This window comes from Lactuca virosa, chromosome 4, assembly GCF_052849685.1.
Source record: "Lactuca virosa cultivar CGN04683 chromosome 4, Lactuca_virosa_CGN04683_v6, whole genome shotgun sequence".
NCBI classification, from domain to species: Eukaryota; Viridiplantae; Streptophyta; class Magnoliopsida; order Asterales; family Asteraceae; genus Lactuca; species Lactuca virosa.
The window spans coordinates 491,055,672-491,083,088 of record NC_136429.1 but is presented as its reverse complement, the minus strand read 5'-3'; the positions used below and the strand labels follow the sequence as shown (position 1 = coordinate 491,083,088).

At 39.7% G+C, this 27,417-nt stretch overlaps 1 protein-coding gene across 1 annotated transcript; it reads left to right on the top strand.

Annotated features, from left to right (window-relative positions):
- Nucleotides 1–20,388: 20,388 nt before the first annotated feature.
- On the top strand, nt 20,389–21,210 carry LOC145106940 (glutathione S-transferase T3-like). The gene has a single exon (XM_079043854.1). The coding sequence runs from the start codon at nt 20,389–20,391 to the stop codon at nt 21,208–21,210; it is 822 nt and encodes a 273-aa protein (XP_078899980.1).
- Nucleotides 21,211–27,417: the final 6,207 nt, after the last annotated feature.

Genomic DNA, 27,417 nt, shown 5'->3' with positions numbered 1-27,417 from the left:
TCCTTCAACTCGAAATCGGCACAACACCACACCAAGCTAGGTCTATTCAACTTGAAACAGCCGAGGTTCATCCCTTCATGATACACTTTGTTCCTTATTTTTCATGTTCTTGAAATCATGTTTTTCAATAACCGCACGTTTGTTGTGATAATTTGTGATCAAATAAACATAGATGTACTTGTCAAGTTATAAACTTATAACTATAGTTTCAGTTTTAACAACTTCACTATTAATTATATAATTTTTATATTTAATCCACACCCAAATTTGACCGGAAAATATTATGAGCCCAGCAGCATCAATCATTCAATAGAGCATTATTAGGAGATAATGAAAGTCTTTTATTTTAATCGTTGGACCCAACACCAAAGTTAGTAGCTTTACCTCTTGCTTTTCCCACAACCTTTACTATTATGGAGGACAACTTTTTCTAATATCACGACATTTATGATATGAAAACAACATGGTGGGATGCAACCTCCAATGCCATGGGTATAACTCTTAGGTGTTGGATTAAGGTTTTTTGTGTGTTTGTTTATGCTCCCATAAGAGCATTATTTATAAAAAGACAAAAGATGAAGTCTACATAATCAAGGAAATATATATAAAAAAGATTTTAGGAAGTGTGACAACGTTTCCAAACTTTCAACTCATTAATATTTTTTTCAAATTAAGAAAAACATATCTTTAGAAATCGTTAAGAAAAAAAGTAAAAGTTTGAGTTGCACAGGCATACCTACAAATAAAAACATAGAAATTCTATTAATTTATTATAGAAATATATTATATAAAACTCCTAATAAAACATAATAGTATTAAATTTCACTAAGTCTAATCTAATATGGTTGAAACTATAAACATAATACAAAAGTTGGAACGTATTAATTAATAGAGTGGTGTATTAGATTACATTGTCTAATAGAGTACCACTACTATGGCACTAATCTAAAAATGATATCTACTAGAGTATGCAATAACTAGTACATATAATAAAGGATCAAATGCGAGAAATAGAAACGTACTACGATTTTGTTGTTTATTATTAACACCGGACCATCGCTGCGAGGAAGGGTGGTGCGGGAACGGGAGAGGGAATCCTTTCCCGCTTTCTCTCTCCGGCGATTATTGGGTGATTTTTTTTTTTTGAAGTAGCCGTTATAAAAGGGTAATTTTTTTTTCTTTTTTTTACAAACGGCTATATGCATTAAAATTCAAACTTTTTTGTTTTTTTACCCTTTAAAACATCTATAAATACTCAACTATTTACCTTCAATCAACATTCAAACAAACCCTCTACTCCCTCTTCAAAAAAAAAAATGAATCCCGACAATCAAACTCCAACTTCCGATCGAAGGAAAAAAAACTCATGTTTCGAGTTTAAGCACCCCTACTCGAAACATTTTTGCTATCGATTCATCATCACAAGGAGTTTATCGTCCCCAACTCGATGCTCCCATTCAATCTCCACTACAATTTCAATACCAAAATGTTAGACAATATTACCCGGTTCAAGTTCCAAATGTTACTCCGCAAATGTTTTCAAACTTTGTTGTTTTTCCCGATCAACATTCGTCAAATCAACCTCAAACTCAAACCCAACAACAACGCCAACTTGTCGATGAGTTGGATGACTCGGAAGAAGAAGATATGGTTCCCGAAACTCAACCCACACCACTCCCACAACGACGTAAAGGGAAAAAACAAGCGCGCGAGGGTGTCGCACAGCCGGGAAGACAAAAGCCGAAAGTGTGCCTTCCACAAGAAGAGCTAGTTTTGGTAAAAGCTTGGGTTGATATTTCTGAGGGTTCGATTCATGGAAATGCACAACTGAGAGAGCATTTTTGGTTTCACATTTTAGAACGGTTTCGGAAGGAGCTAGGAACAGGTGACGACTACCGTACGAAACACCAACTGAATTCGAAATTTCGAGAAATAGCAAAGGGGGTTTCAAAAATAAACGGGTTGTACAACAACCTAAAAACCCAACGAAAAAGCGGCCAAGGAGACGAAGAAATACTTCAAGAAGCTTTGCAATTTTACCTTGAGGAAGTTAGAAAATCATTCAAGTGGCACGATTGTTGGGAATTATTGGTTCGATGTCCTAGGTGGAAAAAGTACGAGCAAGGTTTTATTTTTGGAGTCCAATAATCAAAGCGAACGAAAACGGGTTCTATTAGTTACACAACTTCCTCCGATGCCCGGGTCGTTCTAGATTTAAATCAGGAGGACGAACTCGAGCTAGAAGAAATTGCCCGACCGATGGGTAGGGACAAAGCAAAGAGGAAGGGAAAAGGGACTTCTTCGGGTGCATCGGATTTCAGCATGGACCTTGACGAAATGCGGAAAATAACAGCGTCATTTGATCGATATAATCTTAATTTCTCCGAACGTTTGGCGTTCGACAAAGAAAAAGAAGAAGCAAGGAAGAAGGAGCGGGCGGAGATACAAGAAATGGAGGATATGAAGTTCTTGATGGAAAACACGGACCATCTCTCGGGACCGGCTCTCGAGCTCGTGATGAAGAAGAGAGAAAAAATTATGAAAAAATATTTTACATAGGTCGTTGTTGGATTGTTTGATTTTTTGTTTGTATGTGTTTTTTTTAATTTTCTACTTTTTTAAATTTTAGGTTTATTGTAATTTTTATTTTAATTAATGAAATGCATTTTTTTAATTAAATTTTTTGGTTATTTTTAATTTAAAAATTATAAATCATAAAAATCAATTAATTGTATTTAAAAAAAAAATAGTGAGAGAAGCTTCTCACCCATTCCTTGGGTTTTAGGTGAGGGAAAGGGTGGTGTGGCCCACAAAAAGTGAGGGAAACTCCCCACCCATACCCTCCGGTCTAAAAGAAAATGAATCACATCTTACTTCCCACCCATACCCTCCGGTCTAAAATGAATCACATCTTACTTCAACATTGTTTGATTTGGATCAAGGGATAAAGTTTTGCTTTTGAACTTAGATGAAAAGGAGGGAGCGAATCCAAATCTCCGGTGAATGTTTAAAGTGAATAAATTGATTTCTCACACCTGCAAACGGTACAACATCATCAATATAAAAATTGAATTCAATCAAATAGTTAATAACCTCAAATAGAAAAGTAAATATGCATCGAAACCAATCACATTCTCAATCTTCTCTTGGTGAAATTTAATGTTTAATGTTTGGTTTAACTTTTTCAGGCATAAGCCTATAAATTTGGATTTTATATTCATAAGTATGAGAAAGTACACACACTTGGAGAAAATGGATAAGTGAAATCATTATGTAACACTTGTATGTTAGACAGGAGTAGTTACCACCTGGAGGACGATTGAATAATTAAGAAAACTAAACTTGATTTGTAAATGTATTACTAATAGTCTAATACTAGCATGCTAGTTCCAGAATGTTTGAATTTTCTAAGTAGCATTTTCCTAGATAAGTTTATGATGCATATACACACATAAAAATACAAGAAATGTGCATAAAATAAAAAACTTTCAAATGACCACATTGTTGAGTGTGAATCCACGTCAAAGTGGTCCACAGAAAAGTTAGTCAAAAAAGAAAAATGAATGGTCACCCGGTTCTTAAAGACCATGTTTTGTGGCTTTCCTTTTCTCCATTCAATCCTATATAAGATTGTATTGTATCTGTAGTTTCATAACACACAAAAAGAAGAAGAAATAAAAACTCCTAGTTACCCTCGTGTGGATGTAGGTCAGAAATAGACTGAACCACCTTAAATCCTTGTGTTCTTGTTTTTCTATAATTCGTGAGCTGAGAGTGAGAGTTTCGTGTTCGTGTCTCGATCCTAACAAGTGGTATCAGAGCGTTGGTTTAGCTCCAGAAGGTGATTTTCAGTTTTTTGGTCGAAATTTGTTTTCGTCAAAAACGATTTTGGTGTATACCGTTGGAAAGGTCTCGTTCCGAAGATTCCGAAAATATTTTTTTCTGAATTTTTCGACCACCGGAAGACGTCCAAATCGCCGGTCAAAGGTTCGTCGGAATAGTGACCGGGAAAACCAGTTCGCCGGAGAAGACGACACTGTAGCACCGGAGCCTTGCCGGAGAAGACGACAGTGTATGCCGGAGCCTTGCCGGAGAAGACGACACTGTACGCCGGAGACCTGCCGGAGAAGACGACACTGTAGCGACACTGTAGCGTCACTGTAGCAGAATTTGAAAAACTCAGATTTGGTCCCTGAAGTTTCAGAAAATTGCAAAGACCGGTCCTGAAGTTCCAGAAAATTGCAAGACAGGTCCCTGAAGTTTCAGAAAATTGCAAGACAGGTCCCTGTTCTTTCAGAAAATTGCAAAAATGGCAGAAGATGGTAAAATCAAAATTGACAAGTTTGATGGAACCGATTATGGATTTTGGAAGATGCAAATTGAAGATATGTTGTATCAGAAAAGTTTGCATTTGCTTATGTTGGGCGAACAACCGGATGACATGTATGATGAAGAATGGAAGTTGTTGGATCGACAAGCCTTGGGTGTAGTTAGGCTTTCATTGGCAAAGAGTGTTCCGTATAACATTGTTAATGAAACAACTACTTATGGAGTATTTAAGGCTTTGTCCAACATGTACGAGAAGCCGTCCGCTTCCAACAAAGTGTTCCTCATCAAACAATTGGTTAACACCAAAATGAAGGAAGGCATGTTAGTTACCGCTCACATAAACGAGTTTAACTCGATTATCTCTCGTTTAGCCTCAGTTGCAATAAAGTTTGAAGATGAAGTACAAGCGCTCCTCCTTTTATCATCTTTGCCCGATAGTTGGTCAGGCACCGTCACAGCTGTTAGTAGTGCATCCGGCACTATTAAACTCACTTTCGAGAGTATTCGTGACTTGATTGTAAATGAAGATATCAGACGGAGAAGCAATGGTGAGACTTCTAGTTCTAGTTCTAGTTCTTTATTGCATACAGAAAGTAGAGGAAGAAGAAACGAAAGAGGACGTAGTCGAGGCAGATCAAAGTCTAGAAAAAGGGGGCAGTCCAAGAACCGAAAAGATATTGAATGTTGGAATTGCAAAGAAAAAGGTCACTTTAGAAACCAATGTCCAAAACCACAAGCTGAAAAGAAAGAAGTACATAATGTATCCTCTGAAGAATCGGGAGATTTTCTCATATGTTGTGTTGAGAGCTCAATGGAATCCTGGATTATGGATTCGGGTGCTTCTTTCCATGTTGTCTCATGCCCAGATATGGTCAAGAACCTACAAACAGGTGACTTTGGCAAAGTTAGTTTGGCCGATGATCAAGTGCTTGATATTACGGGTATAGGAGACGTAGATTTGAAGACCTCCATGGGAACCACCTGGACATTGAAAGATGTCAGGGTTATCCCAAACTTAAGGAGAAAGTTGATTTCAGTTGGTAAGTTGGATGATGAAGGACTTGATGTTCACTTTGGGGGTGGACAATGGAAAGTGATCAAAGGCAACTTGGTGATTGCCAAAGGAAAGAAGAAAGGCACTCTATACATGGTAGAGATACCTGGTGATGGTGTTCATGCAGTAACCACCAATCCGAGTCCATCTAATTTATGGCACCAACGACTCGGACACATGAACGATAAGGGATTGAAGATGTTGGCTCAGAAAGGAAAGTTTCCAGACTTGAAGAAAGTCGAAACTGAATTTTGTGAATCTTGTGTTCTCGGGAAACAAAAGCGGGTTACTTTTGTAAAAACGGGGAAGACACCGAAAGCTCAGAAGTTGGAGCTTGTTCACTCGGATGTATTTGGACCAACACCAGTTTCATCTCTAGGAGGCAAAAACTACTATGTAACCTTTATCGATGATTCAACACGCAAGGTATGGGTCTATTTTCTTAAAAATAAATCTGATGTATTTGATACTTTTAAGATATGGAAATCTGCTGTTGAAAATGAAACTGATTTGAAGGTAAAATGCCTGAAGTCGGATAATGGTGGTGAATACATAAGCAAGGAGTTTGTTGACTATTGTGCCAAGCAAGGGATAAAGATGATCAAGACGGTCCCAGGAACCCCTCAGCAGAATGGTGTAGCTGAAAGAATGAATAGAACTCTGAATGAAAGGGCTAGAAGCATGAGGTTGAATTCTGGTTTACCTAAGACATTTTGGGCTGATGCAGTTAATACTGCAGCCTACTTGATCAACCGTTCACTGTGTGTTCCCTTGGATTTTAAATTACCAGAAGAAATGTGGCAAGGGAAGGAAGTAAGTCTCAAACACCTGAAAGTCTTTGGTTGTACTGCTTACAGTTTGTTAAAAGATGGTGACAGGGATAAACTTGATTCAAAGACCAAGAAGTGTACATTCATTGGTTATGGGTCGGATGAAATGGGTTACAGGCTTTGGGATAGTGAGAGCAGAAAGATAATCCGAAGCAAGAATGTCACCTTTAACGAAGCCGAGTTATACAAAGACAGAAACAACAGAAGTCCAGAAGATCAGAAGGAGTATGTTGAGTTTGAAGGTGTTGAAAAGAAGAAAGAAGCTCCAGTCGAAATCCCTGAATCTGGGGATGATTCAACTGACAGTGGGAGCTAAGGGGATAATTCCAGTAATGATTCTGAAGATGAAGAAACCAGTCCTCCAACTCCAGAGTCCCCAGTCACACCTCAAGTTCAACTAAGAAGATCTTCCAGAGTCACAAGACCACCAAACAAATACTCACCATCTGTCAACTACATTCTTTTGACAGAAAACGGTGAACCCCAGTGTTACTCTGAAGCTATAGGGTTGAAAGATTCATTGCAGTGGGAGCTAGCAATGAAAGATGAAATGAAGTCGCTTGAGAAGAACAACACATGGCACTTAACAAAGCTTCCAGTTGGGAAGAAGGCTCTTCAGAATAAATGGGTTTTCAGGGTCAAGGATGAACATGATGGTACCAAACGGTACAAAGCAAGATTAGTAGTCAAGGGCTTTCAACAGAAAGAAGGAATTGATTTCAATGAAATATTCTCTCCAGTAGTGAAGATGACCACTATCAGACTTGTTCTCAGTATTGTAGCAGCAGAAAGTTTGCATCTAGAGCAACTAGATGTCAAGACAGCTTTTCTACACGGTGACCTAGATGAAGACATTTACATGACACAACCAGAGGGTTTTCAGGATAAAGGCAAAGGAAACTTGGTGTGTAAATTGAAGAAGAGTTTGTATGGTCTGAAACAAGCACCCAGACAATGGTATTTGAAGTTCGATAACTTCATGAGAAAAGTTGGTTACAAGAGATGTGACAATGATCATTGTTGTTACATCAAGAAGTTTAAGGGTTCTTATATCATTCTACTACTCTATGTAGATGATATGTTGATTGCCGGTTCAGACATGTCAGAGATCAAGAAGTTGAAGAAACAGATGTCTGAAGAGTTCGAAATGAAAGACTTGGGAGCTGCAAAGCAAATACTCGGGATGAGTATATTCAGAAACAAAGATGGTTCTTTACCACTATCTCAAGAAAAGTACCTTGAGAAAGTATTAGAGAAATTCAGCCTTAAAGATGCCAAGATCAGAAGCACACCTTTGGGAAGTCACTTTAAGCTTTCTAAAGCTCAGTCACCCAGATCAGATGAAGACAAGAAAGAAATGGCTAAAGTTCCTTATGCATCCGCAGTTGGTAGCCTCATGTATGCAATGGTATGCACGAGACCATATATAGCTCATTCAGTGGGAGTTGTTAGTAGATTCATGTCCAATCCGGGAAGAGAACATTGGGAAGCAGTTAAATGGTTGTTGAGATACTTGAAAGGGACTTCAAAGACGGCATTAAATTTTAAGGGAAAAGACGTAGTTCTGAATGGTTATGCAGATGCAGATCTTGGTGGTTGTAAAGATTCATACAAAAGCACCACAGGGTATGTCTTTACAGTGGGCGTCACTGTAGTAAGTTGGATGTCCAAACTACAGAAAAGTGTTGCCCTTTCAACCACAGAAGCAGAGTATATGGCAGTTGCTGAAGCAAGCAAAGAGCTTATATGGTTGAAGAATTTTCTCAACGAACTTGGCAAAGAACAAGATGATTGTGCATTATTTTGTGACAATCAAAGTGCAATTCATCTTGCAAAGAATCTCGTCTTCCATTCGAAGACAAAGCACATACAGCTGAGATATCACTTCATCAGAGAAAGAATTAATGATGGCACTCTGAAGTTGAATAAGATCAAAGGAACTGAAAATCCAGCTGATATGTTGACTAAGGTTGTCACCTTAGAGAAGTTGAAGCTTTGCATAGCTTCAACTGGCCTTCAGGATAATTGAAGAGAAGGCCGGGTAACTAGGATGGAGTCAAGATCAAAAGTGTTTTACAGAAATACAGATGCACAGTTGAAGCACAGGTGAAGATTGTTCCGTGGCTTCAAGTGAGAGATTGTTGAGTGTGAATCCACGTCAAAGTGGTCCACAGAAAAGTTAGTCAAAAAAGAAAAAGGAATGGTCACCCGGTTCTTAAGGACCATGTTTTGTGGCTTTCCTTTTCTCCATTCAATCCTATATAAGATTGTATTGTATCTGTAGTTTCATAACACACAAAAAGAAGAAGAAATAAAAACTCCTAGTTACCCTCGTGTGGACGTAGGTCAGAAATAGACTGAACCACCTTAAATCCTTGTGTTTTTGTTTTTCTATAATTCGTGAGCTGAGAGTGAGAGTTTCATGTTCGTGTCTCGATCCTAACACACATATGTGATAATTAAATTCTGAAGTCTCAAATCCATAGATTAATCGACATAGAAGATAAAATAGTGCTCATTCCCTAGAACTTTGTTGATCCAAATATATCATCCCTCATTACCAACTAGTAACTAAGGAATATAAAGGATCATCAGTTACAATCGGCTCATGCATATGTTGAAACATTAGGTTAATAAATGCATAAGTTCAATTTTAACCAGATCTGTGTTCGATCTTACAAATAATTCAAAGATTTCTCTGTATCGACTCACTAATAAGAATCTGTTATGAATACGAGTGAAGTGTTGATGAACAGGTCAATGTTACCATTTCAAGCATGAATGTAGTAACGCATTAGAGAAGTGACAAAACAGAGAAACTCGAGTCGTTTGAAGGCATGAAGTTAGTGTTGTCGTCAGGATCTATGCAAATCACGGCTTTAGGAAAATGATAGAGTAATTGGTTTTCATGAGTCGCTCGCATTAATGTTTTGGGAAGACGATATGGAAATAGCAGCGGATGACTAGAAATTAGGAAGATGAAAACAATTGAAAATAGCGGGTTAATTCCCACCTAATTGAAGCAAGAACAAAATTGATATTGAAAACAGTACACATATACATAACGCCTGATAATAAATTGTTATTAATAGAGTAAATGATAATAAAATGCTATTAATGAGTAAATGAGCTGTATTTATTGTTTATATAATAAGGTTTTCTATACAACCGTATTCTATTTAAGTGTATTCTATTTGTTGTTTTCTAGTAGTGCAATTTATTTGTAGAAAAGAAAGACGAAAATTGCAAATTATATATTTTTTATTATTTCAGTTTTCACAGCCAAAGCTATAACATGTTTTTACTTTTTGTAGCGAATCAGCTTTCACCACCAAAACCAAGACAGGTCTTCCATGTAGAAGTTTCATATCACAGGATTTTACGTTGTTGACCTCTTCTTCCTTGAGTAATCTTAGAATTTTTTATTTTGTCACTACTATCTCCTCCCTCAAACCGTGTATATCGTTGAAATTTGACCCAACACTTTTACCTTCTCTTTTCGCTTTGTCTCTTCGCATTAGACGGGGCTCATGTTTAGGCCCGGGCTCGAATGAGACTCGAGCTGGGATTGGAGTCGGCTTTCTTGAACATTTTGAAAAGGGTTAATTAAATTCAGTTTGCGATTGAAATTGGTTGTGGGTTGGGATTTGAATTAGAATTTGATAACAGGATGGGATTAGAGTTGGAATTGAGAGTCATGATGAAATTGGAATTGAGTCGGGTATCCCATAGCAACATAATGGTAAATTGGTGATGAATAAAGTGACTAATCCATTTATGGTCTATAAAATGCTGAACAATATGAGTTATTTCGAGTGGGTCTTTACTTACACATTCCATAGTGTAAAATGGTTCCCACTGGCTTGAGGCAAAAGGCGACGACCAAGAGTTTTCATAGTCTTGCAAACAATTGTTTTTATCTGTATACCCTACCTACTTTTGTAATTTATAAAAGAGCAATAACAAGATCAGAGGACGTCACTAAACAAACAAGTAAATCTATCAACCACCATGTAACAATACTCTATCATTAAATTTCACTTTTACCCCATCTCCCAACTCGTACGCCTTCATTAACGGTATTGAAATCGTTTCACTACCCGAAAATTTATATTATAAATCAAAACATGAAATACGCCGGTCAAACATCCGACCCAAGATCAAAGACTTTGGTTTCCCATTTCCGGTTCTAAAATTTTATGATGTGTGCTTACTTAATTTTTTGAGTCTTTGTAAATTCTGATTTAGATATGGCTTCATGATTTCTGATTTTGTTTAGTGATTAGCTTCGTGAAATTGTAAATTCGCCATATTTGGTTTCCAATTTGAGATTAAATTATTTGGATCTCTATAACTCAAGGATGAGGACCACTAAGGCATTGGGGTATTTCAAAGTTCAGGTTTGGAGGAAATTTACATATTTGTAAATACTCATGTTAAATATTGATTCACGATTGTTGCTTTTGTATTCTATTTGTTGTTGATGCAATATTCCTTTTTTTTTTTCTAGATTATTGATTTTGTGTTAGACTAGCTTCAATACAATTTCTATTTTAATTTTTCGTTATTTTTTGAGTTGTGTTCATCTTCCAACTTTTTGATAAAACTATTTCTTTTTCAAGTATACTCCTCAACATTTGATGAGAAAGCTACATATCATTGTAGATGGAAATTGTGATAAAGCTGTGTGGCAAATTTGTAACATGCATTTTAAAAACATCATAAAAAAAGTTGGTCACCCCATGATGCAGGTACATCACCTTTTTGAGTAATATTTCACCCTTTGAATTATTGTTCTTTCAATATTAGTATTTGTCTTGATTTTAAGAGTATTTGCTTAAAATTGTTCAAGGTTTCTATGATTTTGGAAAAAAGAAGTATAAACAGCTAATTATACACCAGAAAAGAAAAATTGGATTGAACAGAGATAATGGATCTTGATTTAGGAGATTTGAGTATTGCTAGACTAGTTTTTATGGTGTATTTAGCATATGAGATATGTTACTTATGGTAGCACTTAATTTTATAGATTTTGTATTAACAATGTTTTTTGTTGTGTTCAATTGCAGGTTATGTTGATGTATTAGACCTCATGGAAGTTCCAATTCTAATGAGTAATGAGATTGGATATGATGAAATTAATGGTTAGCAATTTAGCAAAATAGAAATCTTGAATTACATTGTCCAGAACAATGAAATTGTTTAATGTTTTCAAGAAAACATAGTTGTAGTTGTTATTGATAAGAAAATAATAAATAAATAATGTATTGCATTATGTTTAATAATATTATATAGTATGTGTTTCTTGAATTATATTGTACACATATATGGGCATTTTTAATTAATCTTCCCCTGGGCATGAAAAACTAATGGACCGGCCCTGGCAACTGCCATGGATGGCCTCGCGTCTTGTGTCGACCTACGGGATAGGTAAGTTCAAAAGCTGAAATTTCAAATTTTTTTTTCTCAAAATTATCAGTAGACATCGTCGGTGGTTTATTTCATTTTAGCATGCGTTTTCAAATGTAAAATTAATTTGGATGATTGGATCTTGTTAACTGTTTATTGCATCGTTATCTTTTTATTGGTAGTTATAAACCAATATTTAGTCAGCCAAATTTCTCGAGAAATTGAATTCAATTTTTTTTAGAACAAATTACACGAATGGTCCTTGTAACATCCCGAAATTTAGATACAGCTATTTAACCCTTCTCTTTTGTCAAGTTGTCAAGATTAGCCCTTGGGTGAAAATTGTAGCAAATGAGTACGCTGGGCGTACTGGAGAGTACGTTGCGCGTACTCATGCGCTTAATTTGGACGCGGACTCGCCTAGGTACGCTAGGCGTACCCAGGGTTACGCTGGGCGTAGCGGGCCCAGATGCAAACCCTAATATTTGGCTTGTGCACTATATAAGGAATGCTAAGGCTTTATCCTCAGCCACCATATCAGAGAGTGAAACCCTAAGAGAGCATTTCCTTCGTCCTTAAGCTTGTGTGTGAGTGTTTTGAGCTAAAAGTGCCTTTGTGTGTTAGTGAAGAAGAAAGAGAGGAGCTTGTGGAGGCTAGAGTTTGAGGTTCAAGTTTAGATCTGAGTTCTTCAGAGGGAGGAGCTTCATCTAGAGGTAAAAAGCTCAAAACTTTCCTCTTTATTTTGGTTTGGTGTTGCATGGACCATTTCTAGGGTTAAAGTCCCAAAGGTGGAGACTTTATGAGCATAAGGGACTCCGTGGACCTAGATCTGTCCCATTTTAGTGATATAAGTGGTGTAGATCCATAAAAATCCCAACTTGGTCGTTGTTATGGGGTCATGCTTGAGCTATGAGCCTTTCTAGGGTTGGAAATGGAATGTTATGGGTTTTGGTGACTTTTACAGGCATGCAAAGGCTTAAAGTCACCAACTTTATGGATTAAGAGGCTTAGAAATGGTCAGATCTGAAAGTTGGACGTGTGTCTTAACTGTTTAAGATCCCAAAAGCTAAGGAGTCTGAAACTGGGAGTTACGCGGGGCGTAATCTCAGTACGCGCGGCGTAGGGGGGCGCGTTCCCCGTTTCTGTGAGGTCGCCGGGTACGCCCAGCGTACAGGTTTGGTACGTGCAGCGTAACCCGGAGAGTTGACTTTTGTTGACTTTTAGGGTTTGGTCAATGTTGGGGTCTTTGTGCCATAAGAAGGGTAAAATGGTCTTTTACCCTTCTGAGAGTGCTAAGAGAGGAAATAGTCTAGCCTTGAGAGTTGTATTGATTAGAGTGCTTATTCCATGTGATTAGGCGGGGGCTAGACCAGATTTTATCGAGTTCGAGATTACCGAGTTACCCGAGGTGAGTCTTCTCACTATACTTTACCTAGAGTGGTATTTAGAGTTATGTGACAGAGTATTTTGTATGCTGTTTATATGATGTGATACACTGCATTATTTCTATGTGATTTATGCTATGTATGTTTCAGAGTTTACAGAGCTAGGACCGGAAGGTCCACAGAGTTAGGACCAGAGGGTCCACAGAGTTATGGGACTGGAGGGTCCCACTGAGACACATTGACCAGAGGGTCAAACAGAGTTATAGCCTCGAGTGGCTATTATGTGTTGTATGTGGTATTTTGGGGAACTCACTAAGCATTTATGCTTACAGTGTTGTGTTATGTGTTTCAGGTACCAGTGAGGATCGCGGGAAGGCGCCGGCATGATTACTACACACATGAGGAGTTTTTATACATTATGATCTTGGGTTGTGTTTCTAAGGATTGATATGTGATACAATGACATTTTTATAATATTTATGAATGAAAGTGTGTTTTTAAAATGTGAAAAATTATTTGAAAATTTTGGGTGTTACAAGTTGGTATCAGAGCCTTGGTTTGAGAGATTCGGGTACACCTTCGGGCGTATCTGAACTCAAACTGAGGATTTGAGAGATTTCAAAATAAAATCACAGAATTTTTTCAAGGAGTAAAAAGTTTTTGAAAAGAGCAGAGTAGAGCAGTGTGTACGATCAGCCAGCGCCCGAACGGTGATTTCCCAAAATACCCTTATATTATGTGTTATGAGATATGAGATAATATGTTATGCATGTTAGAGTAGGCTAGGTATTCTTATTAGGACTAGAGTGGCCTGATTTGTGATGCCTTAGCCTAGGGGTTTTGCTGCTAGGAGATGCTTGAGAGTGAGTAGATAGCAGCGAGGAGCTTATGAGAGATCTGGTAGAGAGTAGACTATGCATAGAGAGAGTAGAGTACTTGAGACTTGGGATCCTAGGAGGAGGACTTGGGGTGAATACTGATGCGGTGTGGACGGTAGTATTGGGCCCGTACTACCGAAGGCACCGGATCAGTACGCAACCCAAGTAAGAATCCTTAGGGTACCAGGGATCGAGTAGGAATGGGATATTGAGTGTGTGTACACTCGAGCGAGTCTTTGATATTTTGTGTTGTGTTTCAGAGAGACATCATGGTTGGGACACGCCACACACCAGAGAGCAGTGGTGTTAGCGATAAGGAGATTCGCAGGTTGATTCACGAGGAGATGGCTGCTGCCATCCGAGCTGAGATACCAGAGATGTTTGGGTCTATCAAGACCACCCTGATCGAGACTTTTAACGAGCGTTACGCTGCTCTTACTAATGCTGTTGTTGCTTCGGCCACTGCAGCCGTTGCTGCTGCGAGGCCACAGGGGGGTGACTCGTTGCTGTACCGAGAGTTCAGCAACACGAAGCCACCAGAGTTTGATGGGACGCAGGATCCGATCGCTACAATGAGATGGATTTCTAATATTGAGGGATGCTTCTATACGTGTTCTTGCCCGGAGCATCTGAGAGTTCAGTTCGCGCTGAACCAGCTTCGCTTGGGAGCGAAGGACTGGTGGAAGTTTGTGACAGCGCACTATTCCTCTGCAGAGCTTGCCGCGGTGACCTGGGAAAGGTTCACCGCTATGTTTCGTGATGAGTACGTTCCCCCGGTGGAAAGGGAACGTTTGGCCCAGGAGTTCTTGACCCTCAAGCAGGGTACCGAGTCTGTTACAGTGATCACCAGGATGTTCCATGAGAGGGCGATGTTCTGCCTTGAGCACGTGTCTTCCGAGCAGGCACGCATGAGTAGATATTTGAGCATTTTGAGGAGAGACATCCGCGAGTTCATGGCGAACTCGACGTACCGGACATTTGCCGAGCTTCAGGCAAATGCCCGGAAGAGGGAGATTGAGCTCGAGACCCATGCCAGGGAGGAGGCGGAATCTCAGGGGAGGGATCGGCGACCGGCACAGTCCCAGCCGGCTGCCAAGAGGGCCAAGCCCTCCGATTCGAGATAAGGGAACCAAAAGGGCCGCACTTGTGGCAAGTGCGGCAGGAGTCATGAGGGGGTTTGTAGAGCAGGGTCTTGCTACAAGTGTGGCAAGGAGGGGCACATGGCCAAGGATTGCTCCAAGGGGTTTGCAGTCTATTTTCACTGCAACCAGACCGGACACTGGAAGGCCGAGTGTCCGCAGTTACGGGGGTCAGCTCAGGGAGCATCACATGGATCTGCCCTTGCTTCCGTACGAGCTACGGAGAGTCGGCCAGTGAAGGCCGAGGTGCCGAGGGCTCGCGGGAGAGCCTTCTAGTTGACAGCGGAGGAGGTCCGTGCAGCACCCGATGTTGTGGCTGGTATGTATTCTTACATCTAATTATTTTGAGTTTGTGATGTTATGCTTATATTATGATATGCGTAGGTACTTTTCTTGTGAGTTCTGTACCTGCTTTGGTGTTATTTGACTCGGGTGCTAGTCGGTCTTTTGTGTCGTTAGCCTTTTGTCAGCATATCAGTATCTATCGAGAGGCGTTGAGTTGACCTTTGCGAGTTTCCATAGCTGACGAGAGAGCGGTGTATGCCACTGATGTGATTCGAGGATGTGTACTCGAGATCTTCGGCATTGAGTTTCCGATTGATTTGGTCCCGATTACGATGGGAGATGTCTGTGTCATCGTGGGCATGGACTGGTTGAGCAGGTTTGGATCGGTTATCGACTGCGAGCGACAGCTGGTGACCATGCGAAACCCTAGTGGGGGAGTTCTTACGGTTTATGGAGAGGGTACCCGTTCTGGGTCAGCATTTTGTTCGGCCGCCAGAGCAAGGCAGAGCCTACAGCAGGGCTGTAGCGGGTTTGTGGCTTATGTGGTGGATACGAGAGTAGATGTAGAGAGACCGAGGTCGGTCGATGAGGTCCCGATAGTGCGTGAGTTCCCGGACGTTTTTCCCGAGGAGTTGCCGGGAGTACCTCCCGAGAGGCAGGTAGAGTTCCGTATCGATTTGCTCCCAGGGGCAGCGCCTATCGCCAAGGCGCCCTATCGCCTTGCGGGACCAGAGATGCACGATTTATCCTCACAGTTGCAGGAGCTGCTGGGGAAGGGGTTTATTCGGCCAAGTAGCTCGCCGTGGGGAGCGCCGATCCTTTTTGTCAAGAAGAAGGATGGTTCACACCGGATGTGCATTGATTACCGGGAGTTGAACAAGCTGACGGTCAAGAACCGTAACCCCTTACCGAGGATTTACGATTTGTTCGATTAGTTTCAGGGAGCGTCTTGGTTCTCCAAGATTGATCTGAGGTCTGGATATCATCAGATGATAGTGCGTGATGAGGATATCCAGAAGACAACGTTCAGGACTCGTTATGGGCATTACGAGTTCGTGGTGATGCCTTTCGGACTCACCAATGCACCGACGGCGTTCATGGATCTCATGAACAGGGTGTGCAGACCGATGTTGGATCGTTCGGTGATCGTGTTCATTGGTGATATATTGGTGTATTCGAGATCCAGAGAGCAGCATGAGGAGCATTTGAGGGAGATCCTCGGATTTCTGAGATCGGAGAGGCTTTACGCTAAATTCTCCAAGTGCGATTTCTGGTTACGAGAGGTCCAGTTCCTAGGACACCTCGTCAATCAGAATGGGATATTGGTCGATCCGGCCAAGATTGAGGCGGTGATGAGTTGGGAGGTGTCGAGATCCCCTTCAGAGATCAGGAGTTTTCTGGGGTTGGCCGGTTATTATCGGAGATTTATCAAGGATTTCTCCAAGATTGATGTTCCTCTCACCAGACTGACCCGGAAGGGCGTGGCTTTCAGTTGGGGCCCGGAGCAGCAGGCCTCATTCGATACACTTCGCCAGAGATTGTGCGAAGCCCCAGTGTTAGCCCTTCCGGAGGGAATGGAGGATTTTGTGGTATATTGTGACGCGTCGATATCGGGATTGGGTGCGGTGCTGATGCAGAGAGGGCATGTGATAGCATACGCATCGAGGCAGCTGAAGCCTCATGAGACGAGGCATCCTACTCACGATCTGGAGTTGGGGGCTGTGGTGTTCGCCCTCAAGATCTGGCGTCACTATTTGTATGGGGTTCGGTGTACCATATGCACGGACCAGAAGAGCTTGAAGTATCTGATGGATCAGCCCAACCTGAACATGCGCCAGAGGAGATGGTTGGATGTGGTAAAGGATTATGAGTGCGAGATCCTGTACCACCCGGGCAAGGCTAACGTTGTAGCCGATGCCTTGAGTCGTAGGGCGGAGAGTGCCCCGATACGGGATGTTTGTATGAGGTTGACAGTGATGAAGGTGTTGGACACCATTCGGGAAGCCCATGTAGAGGCTATGAGACCGGAGAACCGCAAGAGGGAACTAGTGATCGGGCAGGTATCTGAGTTCATTGCTGATAGCCGAGGGCTTATGACCTTCAAGGGCCGGATTTGGGTACCATTTGAGGGTGGGGCACGTACCATTTTGATGGAGGAGGCGCACAGATCGAGGTTTTCGATCCATCCCGGGGCCACTAAGATGTATTTCGACCTGAAGAGAGACTATTGGTGGCCCTGCATGAAGAGGGATGTGGCGTGGTTTGTAGAGAGGTGCTTGACCTGTCGCAGGGTGAAGGCCGAGCACCAGTGTCCACATGGCAAGTTGCAGCCACTTGAGATTCCCCAGTGGAAATGGGAACAGATTTCCATGGATTTTATCACCAAATTGCCGAGGACTGCGAGAGGTGTCGATGCAATTTGGGTGATCGTTGACCGGCTGACAAAAAGCGCTCATTTTCTTGCTATCAGTGAGAGCTCTTCCGCAGAGAGGCTGGCGGAGGTGTATGTGAGGGAGGTGGTATCGCGACATGGTGTACCGATCTCGATTGTGTCAGATCGAGATGTGCGTTTCACTTCCACGTTCTGGAAGAAGTTCCATGAGGAGTTGGGTACGAGACTGCATTTCAGTACCGCTTACCACCCACAGACGGACGGACAGAGTGAGCGGACGATTCAGACGCTCGAGGACATGCTTCGGGCATGTGTGTTGGACTTCGGAGGGAGTTGGGACACGTATTTCCGATGTGCCTTTGTGGCTTGTTTGTATCCCCATAACTCAACAGTTCTTTCTAGAACCTGATTCCGTTTCTCCACATTAAATCAATATCTATTGTCACTCATTAATAGATATTGGTTTGGAAAGTTTGACATAGAGCATTAGCAAAGAGCTACAAAGAGCCTCCAATTCATTCCTTCAACTCGAAATCGGCACAACACCACACCAAGCTAGGTCTATTCAACTTGAAACAACCAAGGTTCATCCCTTCATGATACACTTTGTTCCTTATTTTTCATGTTCTTTAAATCATGTTTTTCAATAACCGCACGTTTGTTGTGAAAATTTGTGATCAAATAAACATAGATGTACTTTTCAAGTTATAAACTTATAACTATAGTTTCAGTTTTAACAACTTCACTGTTAATTATATAATTTTTATATTTAATCCACACCCAAATTTGACCGGAAAATATTATGAGCCCAGCAGCATCAATCATTCAATAGAGCATTATTAAGAGATAATGAAAGTCCCATTTTTTTATTTTAATCGTTGGACCCAACACCAAAGTTAGTAGCTTTACCTCTTGCTATTCCCACAACCTTTACTATTATGGAGGACAACGTTTTCTAATATCACGACATTTATGATATGAAAACAACATAGTGGGATGCAACCTCCAATAAGAGCATTATTTACCTCTTGGATTAAGGTTTTTTGTGTGTTTGTTTATGCTCCCATAAGAGCATTATTTATAAAAAGACAAAAGAGGAAGTCTACATAATCAAGGAAATATATATAAAAAAGATTTTAGGAAGTGTCACAACGTTTCCAAACTTTCAACTCATTAATATTTTTTTCAAATTAAGAAAAACATATCTTTAGAAATCGTTAAGAAAAAAAGTAAAAGTTTGAGTTGCACGAGGCATACCTACAAATAAAAACATAGAAATTCTATTAATTTATTATAGAAATATATTATATAAAACTCCTAATAAAACATATTAGTATTAAATTTCACTACAACAAAAAGTCTAATCTAATACGGTTGAAACTATAAATATAATACAAAAGTTGGAACGTATTAATTAATAGAGTGGTGTATTAGATTACATTGTCTAATAGAGTACGACTACTATGACACTAATCTAAAAATGATATCTACTAGAGTATGCAATAACTAGTACATATAATAAAGGATCAAATGCGAGAAATAGAAACGTACTATCATTTTGTTGTATTAAAACATTGTATTTGAAAGCTTTATCCACTCATTGCATTTTCAAAGCCATAATTGGATTACATATTTCAAAGTACAATGTCTTGATAAGAAGAAAATGTACAATGTCTTGATAAGAAGAAAATTGAAAGTACAATGTTATAACTAAGTAGATGGTTCAATGTACAATGTCATAGAAATAAGATATGAGAGTAGGATTCTATAATAAAGAAAGAAGAACAAATATCCCACGATCACATGAAGTTCATCATGTACTCTATTACTTTGTTTCTAGTCAATCTAATGATAATGTCTTGAAGGAAAAACTAACAATAGTTTGAATTGTGTCTCATAGATGAAACTACCATTTAACAAGAGTAATTAGTCAATTTATCAAACATATATATACATGCTTCAAAATTCAAATCGAACAATCTGATTGGACCAATAAGAAGAAAGATAAATACCGGAACAATAAGGTCGGACAGTATCATAGCGGGAAAGGGTAGCGGGACTCTTCTCGCACGACGGAACACCGGACCATCGGTGAGGGGAAGGGTGGTGCGGGAACGGGAGAGGGACTCCTTTCCCGCGTTCTCTCTCTGGCGATTATTGGGTGAATTTTTTTTCTTTTTTTTAAGTAGCCGTTACAAAAGGGTAAAAAATTTTTTTTTTTTTTTTTACAAACGGCTATATGCATTAAAATTCAAATTTTTTTGTTTGTTTTTACCCTTTAAAACATCTATAAATACTCAACTATTTACCTTCAATCAACATTCAAACAAACCCTCTACTCCCTCTTCAAAAAAAAAATGAATCCCGACAATCAAACCCCAACCTACGATCGAAGGAAAAAAAACTCATGTTTCTAGTTTAAGCACCCCTACTCGAAACATTTTTGCTATTGATTCATCATCACAAGGAGTTTATCGTCCCCAACTCGATGCTCCCATTCAATCTCCACTTAAATTTCAATACCAAAATGCTAGACAATATTACCCAGTTCAAGTTCCAAATGTTACTCCGCAAATGTTTTCAAAGTTTGTGTTTTTCCCGATCAACATTCGCCAAATCAACCTCAAACCCAAACCCAAAAACAACGCCAACTTTTCGATGAGTTGGATGACTCGGAAGAAGAAGAGATGGTTCCCGAAACTCAACCCACACCACCCCCACAACGACGTAAAGGGAAAAAACAAGCGCGCGAGGGTGTCGCACAAGAAGAGCTAGTTTTGGTAAAAGCTTCGGTTGATATTTCTGAGGATTCGATTCATGGAAATGCACAATCGGGAGAGCATTTTTGGTTTCGCATTTTAGAACGGTTTCGGGAGGAGCTAGGAAAAAGTGACGACTACCATACGAAACACCAACTGAATTCGAAGTGTCGAGAAATAGCAAAGGGGGTTTCAAAAATAAACGGGTTGTACAACAACCTAAAAACCCAACGAAAAAGCGGCCAAGGAGACGAAGAAATACTTCAAGAAGCTTTGCAATTTTACCTTGAGGAAGTCAGAAAATCATTCAAGTGGCATGATTGTTGGAAATTATTGGTTCGATGTCTTAGGTGGAAAAAATACGAGCAAAATTTTATTTTTGGAGTCCAACAATCAAAGCGAACGAAAACGAGTTCTAGTAGTTACACAACTTCCTCCGATGCCCGGGTCGGTCTAGATTTAAATCATGAGGACGAACTCGAGCCAGAAGAAATTGTCCGACCGATGGGTAGGGACAAAGCAAAGAGGGAGGGAAAAGGGACTTCTTCGGGTGCATCGGATTTCAGCATGGACCTTGACGAAATGCGAAAAATAACAGCGTCGTTTGATCGATATAATCTTAATTTCTCCGAACGTTTGGCGTTCGACAAAGAAAAAGAAGAAACAAGGAAGAAGGAGCGGGCAGAGAGACAAGAAATGGAGGATATGAAGTTCTTGATGGAAAACACCGACCATCTCTCGAGCTCGTGATGAAGAAGAGGGAAAAAATTATGAACAAATATTTTCCATAGGTCATTGTTGGATTGTTTGATTTTTTGTTTGTGTTTTTTTTTTTAATTTTCTACTTTTTTAAATTTTAGGTTTATTGTAATTTTTATTTTAATTAATGAAATGCATTTTCTTTTTAATTAAATTTTTGGTTATTATTAATTTATAAATTATAAATCATAAAAATCAATTAATTTTATTTAAAAAAAACAAAATAGTGAGGGAAGCTTCTCACCCATTTCTTGGGTTTTAGGTGAGGGAAAGGGTGGTGTGGCCCACAAAAAGTGAGGGAAACTCTCCACCCATACTCTCCGGTCTAAAAGAAAATGAATCACATCTTACTTCAACATTGTTTGATTTGGATCAAGGGATAAAGTTTTGCTTTTGAACTCAGATGAAAAGGAGGGAGCAAATCCAAATCTCCATTGAATGTTTAAAGTGAATTAATTGGTTTCTCAGCAAACGGTACAACATCATCAATATAAAAATTGAATTCAATCAAATAGTCAATAACCTCAAATAGAAAAGTAAATATGCATGGAAACCAATCACATTCTCAATCTTTGGTGAAATTTGATGTTTTATGTTTGGTTTAACTTTTTCTGGCATAAGCCTATAAATTTGGATTTTATATTCATAAGTATGAGAAAGTACACACAGTTGGAGAAAATGGATAAGTGAAATCATTATGTAACACTTGTATGTTAGACAGGAGTAGTTACCACGATTGAATAATTAAGAAAACTAAACTTGATTTGTAAATGTATTATTAATAGTCTAATACTATCATGCTAGTTCCAGAATGTTTGAATTTTCTAAGTAGCATTTTCCTAGATAAGTTTATGATGTATATACACACATAAAAATACAAGAAATGTGCATAAAATAGAAAACTTTCAAATGACCACATATGTGATAATTAAATTCTGAAGTCTCAAATCCATAGATTAGTCGACATAGAAGATAAAACAGTGCTCATTCCCTAGAACTTTGTTGATCCAAATATATCGCCCCTCATTACCAACTAGTAACTAAGGAATATAAAAGATCATCAGTTACAATCGGCTCATGCATATGTTGAAACATTAGGTTAATAAATGCATAAGTTCAATTTTAACCAGATCTGTGCTCGATCTTACAAATAATTCAAAGATTTCTCTGTATCGACTCACTAATAAGAATATGTTATGAATACGAGTGAAGTGTTGATGAACAGGTCAATGTTACCATTTCAAGCATGAATGTAGTAACGAACTGGAGAAGCGACAAAATAGAGATACGCGACTCGTTTGAAGGCATGAAGTTAGTGTTGTCGTCAGGATCTATGCAAATCACGGCTTTAGGAAAACGATAGAGTAATTGGTTTTCATGAGTCGCTCGCATTAATGTTTTGGGAAGACGATATGGAAATAGCAGCGGATGACTAGAAATTAGGAAGATGAAAACAATGTTGAGTATGAATCCACAGAAATGTTGAGTGAGAATCCACAGAAATGTTGAGTGTGAATCCACAGAAAAGCTGGTCAAAAATGGCAGGAACAATGTGAAGTTGTGAAGCCACAATTGTTGAATGAAGACCCAGTTGTGTTTTTTGACTACTTCTGATTTCCATCTCTATATAAGAGATTATTCTGTATTTGTAACACTTGTATCTAGTGTAACAAAGAAAGAGTGCAGATTAGCACCAAGAAATATAAACTCCAAGTTACCCTCGTGTGGACGTAGGTCAGAAATAGACCGAACCACCTTAAATCCCTCGTGTTCTTGTTTTTCGTGAGTTGTGTGTGTTTAGAGTCGTGTGTTAAGTGTCTCGATCCTAACAAGTGGTATCAGAGCAAGGTTGTAGCTCCAGAAGGTGATTTTAAGTTTTTGGTCGAAATTTTTTTTTGTCAAAAACGATTTTGGTGTATACCGTTGGAAAGGTCTCGTTCCGAAGATTCCGAAAATATTTTGTTCTGAATTTTTCGACTACCGGAAGACGTCCAAATCGCCGGTCAAAGGTTCGCCGGAATAGTGACCGGGAAAACCAGTTCGCCGGAGAAGACGACACTGTAGCGCCGGAGCCTTGCCGGAGAAGACGACACTGTACGCCGGAGCCTTGCCGGAGAAGACGACACTGTACGCCGGAGACCTGCCGGAGAAGACGACACTGTAGCGACACTGTAGTGTCACTGTAGCGTCACTGTAGCAGAATTTGAAAAACTCAGATTTGGTCCCTGAAGTTTCAGAAAATTGCAAGACAGGTCCCTGTTCTTTCAGAAAATTGCAAAAATGGCAGAAGATGGTAAAATCAAAATTGACAAGTTTGATGGAACCGATTATGGATTTTGGAAGATGCAAATTGAAGATATGTTATATCAGAAAAGTTTGCATTTGCCTATGTTGGGCGAACAACCGGATGACATGTATGATGAAGAATGGAAGTTGTTGGATCGACAAGCCTTGGGTGTAGTTAGGCTTTCATTGGCAAAGAGTGTTGCGTATAACATTGTTAATGAAACAACTACTTATGGAGTATTTAAGGCTTTGTCCAACATGTACGAGAAGCCGTCCACTTCCAACAAAGTGTTCCTCATCAAACAATTGGTTAACACCAAAATGAAGGAAGGCATGTCAGTTACCGCTCACATAAACGAGTTTAACTCGATTATCTCTCGTTTAGCCTCAGTTGCAATAAAGTTTGAAGATGAAGTACAAGCGCTCCTCCTTTTATCATCTTTGCCCGATAGTTGGTCAGGCACCGTCACAGCTGTTAGTAGTGCATCCGGCACTATTAAACTCACTTTCGAGAGTATTCGTGACTTGATTGTAAATGAAGATATCAGACGGAGAAGCAATGGTGAGACTTCTAGTTCTAGTTCTAGTTCTTTATTGCATACAGAAAGTAGAGGAAGAAGAAACGAAAGAGGACGTAGTCGAGGCAGATCAAAGTCCAAAAAAAGGGGGCAGTCCAAGAACCGAAAAGATATTGAATGTTGGAATTGCAAAGAAAAGGGTCACTTTAGAAGCCAATGCCCAAAACTACCAGCTGAAAAGAAAGAAGTAAACAATGTATCCTCTGAAGAATCGGGAGATTTTCTCATATGCTGTGTTGAGAATTCAGTGGAATCCTGGATTATGGATTCGGGTGCTTCTTTCCATGCCGTCTCATGCCCAGATATGGTCAAGAACCTACAAACAGGTGATCTTGGCAAAGTTCGTTTGGCCGATGATCAAGTGCTTGATGTTACGGGTATTGGGGACGTAGATTTGAAGACCTCCATGGGAACCAACTGGACATTGAAAGATGTCAGGGTTATCCCAAACTTAATGAGAAAGTTGATTTCAGTTGGAAAATTGGATGATGAAGGGTTTAATGTTCACTTTGGGGGTGGACAATGGAAAGTGATCAAAGGCAACTTGGTGATTGCCAAAGGAAAGAAGAAAGGCACTCTATACATGGTAGAGATACCTGGTGATGGTGTTCATGCAGTAACCACCAATCCGAGTCCATCTAATTTATGGCACCAACGACTCGGACACATGAGCGATAAGGGATTGAAGATGTTGGCTCAGAAAGGAAAGTTTCCAGACTTGAAGAAAGTCGAAACTGAATTTTGTGAATCTTGTGTTCTCGGGAAACAAAAGCGGGTTACTTTTGTAAAAACGGGGAAGACACCGAAAGCTTAGAAGTTGGAGCTTGTTCACTCGGATGTATTTGGACCAACACCAGTTTCATCTCTAGGAGGCAAAAACTACTATGTAACCTTTATCGATGATTCAACACGCAAGGTATGGGTCTATTTTCTTAAAAATAAATCTGATGTATTTGATACTTTTAAGATATGGAAATCTGCTGTTGAAAATGAAACTGATTTGAAGGTAAAATGCCTGAAGTCGGATAATGGTGGTGAATACATAAGCAAGGAGTTTGTTGACTATTGTGCCAAGCAAGGGATAAAGATGATCAAGACGGTCCCAGGAACCCCTAAGCAGAATGGTGTAGCTGAAAGAATGAATAGAACTCTGAATGAAAGGGCTAGAAGCATGAGGTTGAATTCTGGTTTACCTAAGACATTTTGGGCTGATGCAGTTAATACTGCAGCCTACTTGATCAACCGTTCACCGTGTGTTCCCTTGGATTTTAAATTACCAGAAGAAATGTGGCAAGGGAAGGAAGTAAGTCTCAAACACCTGAAAGTCTTTGGTTGTACTGCTTACAGTTTGTTAAAAGATGGTGACAGGGATAAACTTGATTCAAAGACCAAGAAGTGTACATTCATTGGTTATGGGTCGGATGAAATGGGTTACAGGCTTTGGGATAGTGAGAGCAGAAAGATAATCCGAAGCAAGAATGTCACCTTTAACGAAGCCGAGTTATACAAAGACAGAAACAACAAAAGTCCAGAAGATCAGAAGGAGTATGTTGAGTTTGAAGGTGTTGAAAAGAAGAAAGAAGCTCCAGTCGAAATCCCTGAATCTGGGGATGATTCAACTGACAGTGGGAGCTCAGGGGATAATTCCAGTAATGATTCTGAAGATGAAGAAACCAGTCCTCCAACTCCAGAGTCCCCAGTCACACCTCAAGTTCAACTAAGAAGATCTTCCAGAGTCACAAGACCACCAAACAAATACTCACCATCTGTCAACTACATTCTTTTGACAGAAAACGGTGAACCCCAGTGTTACTCTGAAGCTATAGGGTTGAAAGATTCATTGCAGTGGGAGCTAGCAATGAAAGATGAAATGAAGTCGCTTGAGAAGAACAACACATGGCACTTAACAAAGCTTCCAGTTGGGAAAAAGGCTCTTCAGAATAAATGGGTTTTCAGGGTCAAGGATGAACATGATGGTACCAAACGGTACAAAGCAAGATTAGTAGTCAATGGCTTTCAACAGAAAGAAGGAATTGATTTCAATGAAATATTCTCTCCAGTAGTGAAGATGACCACTATCAGACTTGTTCTCAGTATTGTAGCAGCAGAAAGTTTGCATCTAGAGCAACTAGATGTCAAGACAGCTTTTCTACACGGTGACCTAGATGAAGACATTTACATGACACAACCAGAGGGTTTTCAGGATAAAGGCAAAGGAAACTTGGTGTGTAAATTGAAGAAGAGTTTGTATGGTCTGAAACAAGCACCCAGACAATGGTATTTGAAGTTCGATAACTTCATGAGAAAAGTTGGTTACAAGAGATGTGACAATGATCATTGTTGTTACATCAAGAAGTTTAAGGGTTCTTATATCATTCTACTACTCTATGTATATGATATGTTGATTGCTGGTTCAGACATGTCAGAGATCAAGAAGTTGAAGAAACAGATGTCTGAAGAGTTCGAAATGAAAGACTTGGGAGCTGCAAAGCAAATACTCGGGATGAGTATATTCAGAAACAAAGATGGTTCTTTACCACTATCTCAAGAAAAGTACCTTGAGAAAGTATTAGAGAAATTCAGCCTTAAAGATGCCAAGATCAGAAGCACACCTTTGGGAAGTCACTTTAAGCTTTCTAAAGCTCAGTCACCCAGATAAGATGAAGACAAGAAAGAAATGGCTAAAGTTCCTTATGCATCCGCAGTTGGTAGCCTCATGTATGCAATGGTATGCACGAGACCAGATATAACTCATGCAGTGGGAGTTGTTAGTAGATTCATGTCCAATCCGGGAAGAGAACATTGGGAAGCAGTTAAATGGTTGTTGAGATACTTGAAAGGGACTTCAAAGACGACATTAAATTTTAAGGGAAAAGACGTAGTTCTGAATGGTTATGCAGATGCAGATCTTGGTGGCTGTAAAGATTCATACAAAAGCACCACAGGGTATGTCTTTACAGTGGGCGACACTGCAGTAAGTTGGATGTCCAAACTACAGAAAAGTGTTGCCCTTTCAACCACAGAAGCAGAGTATATGGCAGTTGCTGAAGCAAGCAAAGAGCTTATATGGTTGAAGAATTTTCTCAACGAACTTGGCAAAGAACAAGATGATTGTGCATTATTTTGTGACAATCAAAGTGCAATTCATCTTGCAAAGAATCCCGTCTTCCATTCGAAGACAAAGCACATACAGCTGAGATATCACTTCATCAGAGAAAGAATTAATGATGGCACTTTGAAGTTGAATAAGATCAAAGGAACTGAAAATCCAGCTGATATGTTGACTAAGGTTGTCACCTTAGAAAATTTGAAGCTTTGCATAGCTTCAACTGGC

Bases quoted from the DNA above. Each gene is read 5' to 3' on its own strand.
- LOC145106940 (XM_079043854.1), top strand. From the start codon at position 20,389: ATGGTTCCCGAAACTCAACCCACACCACCCCCACAACGACGTAAAGGG.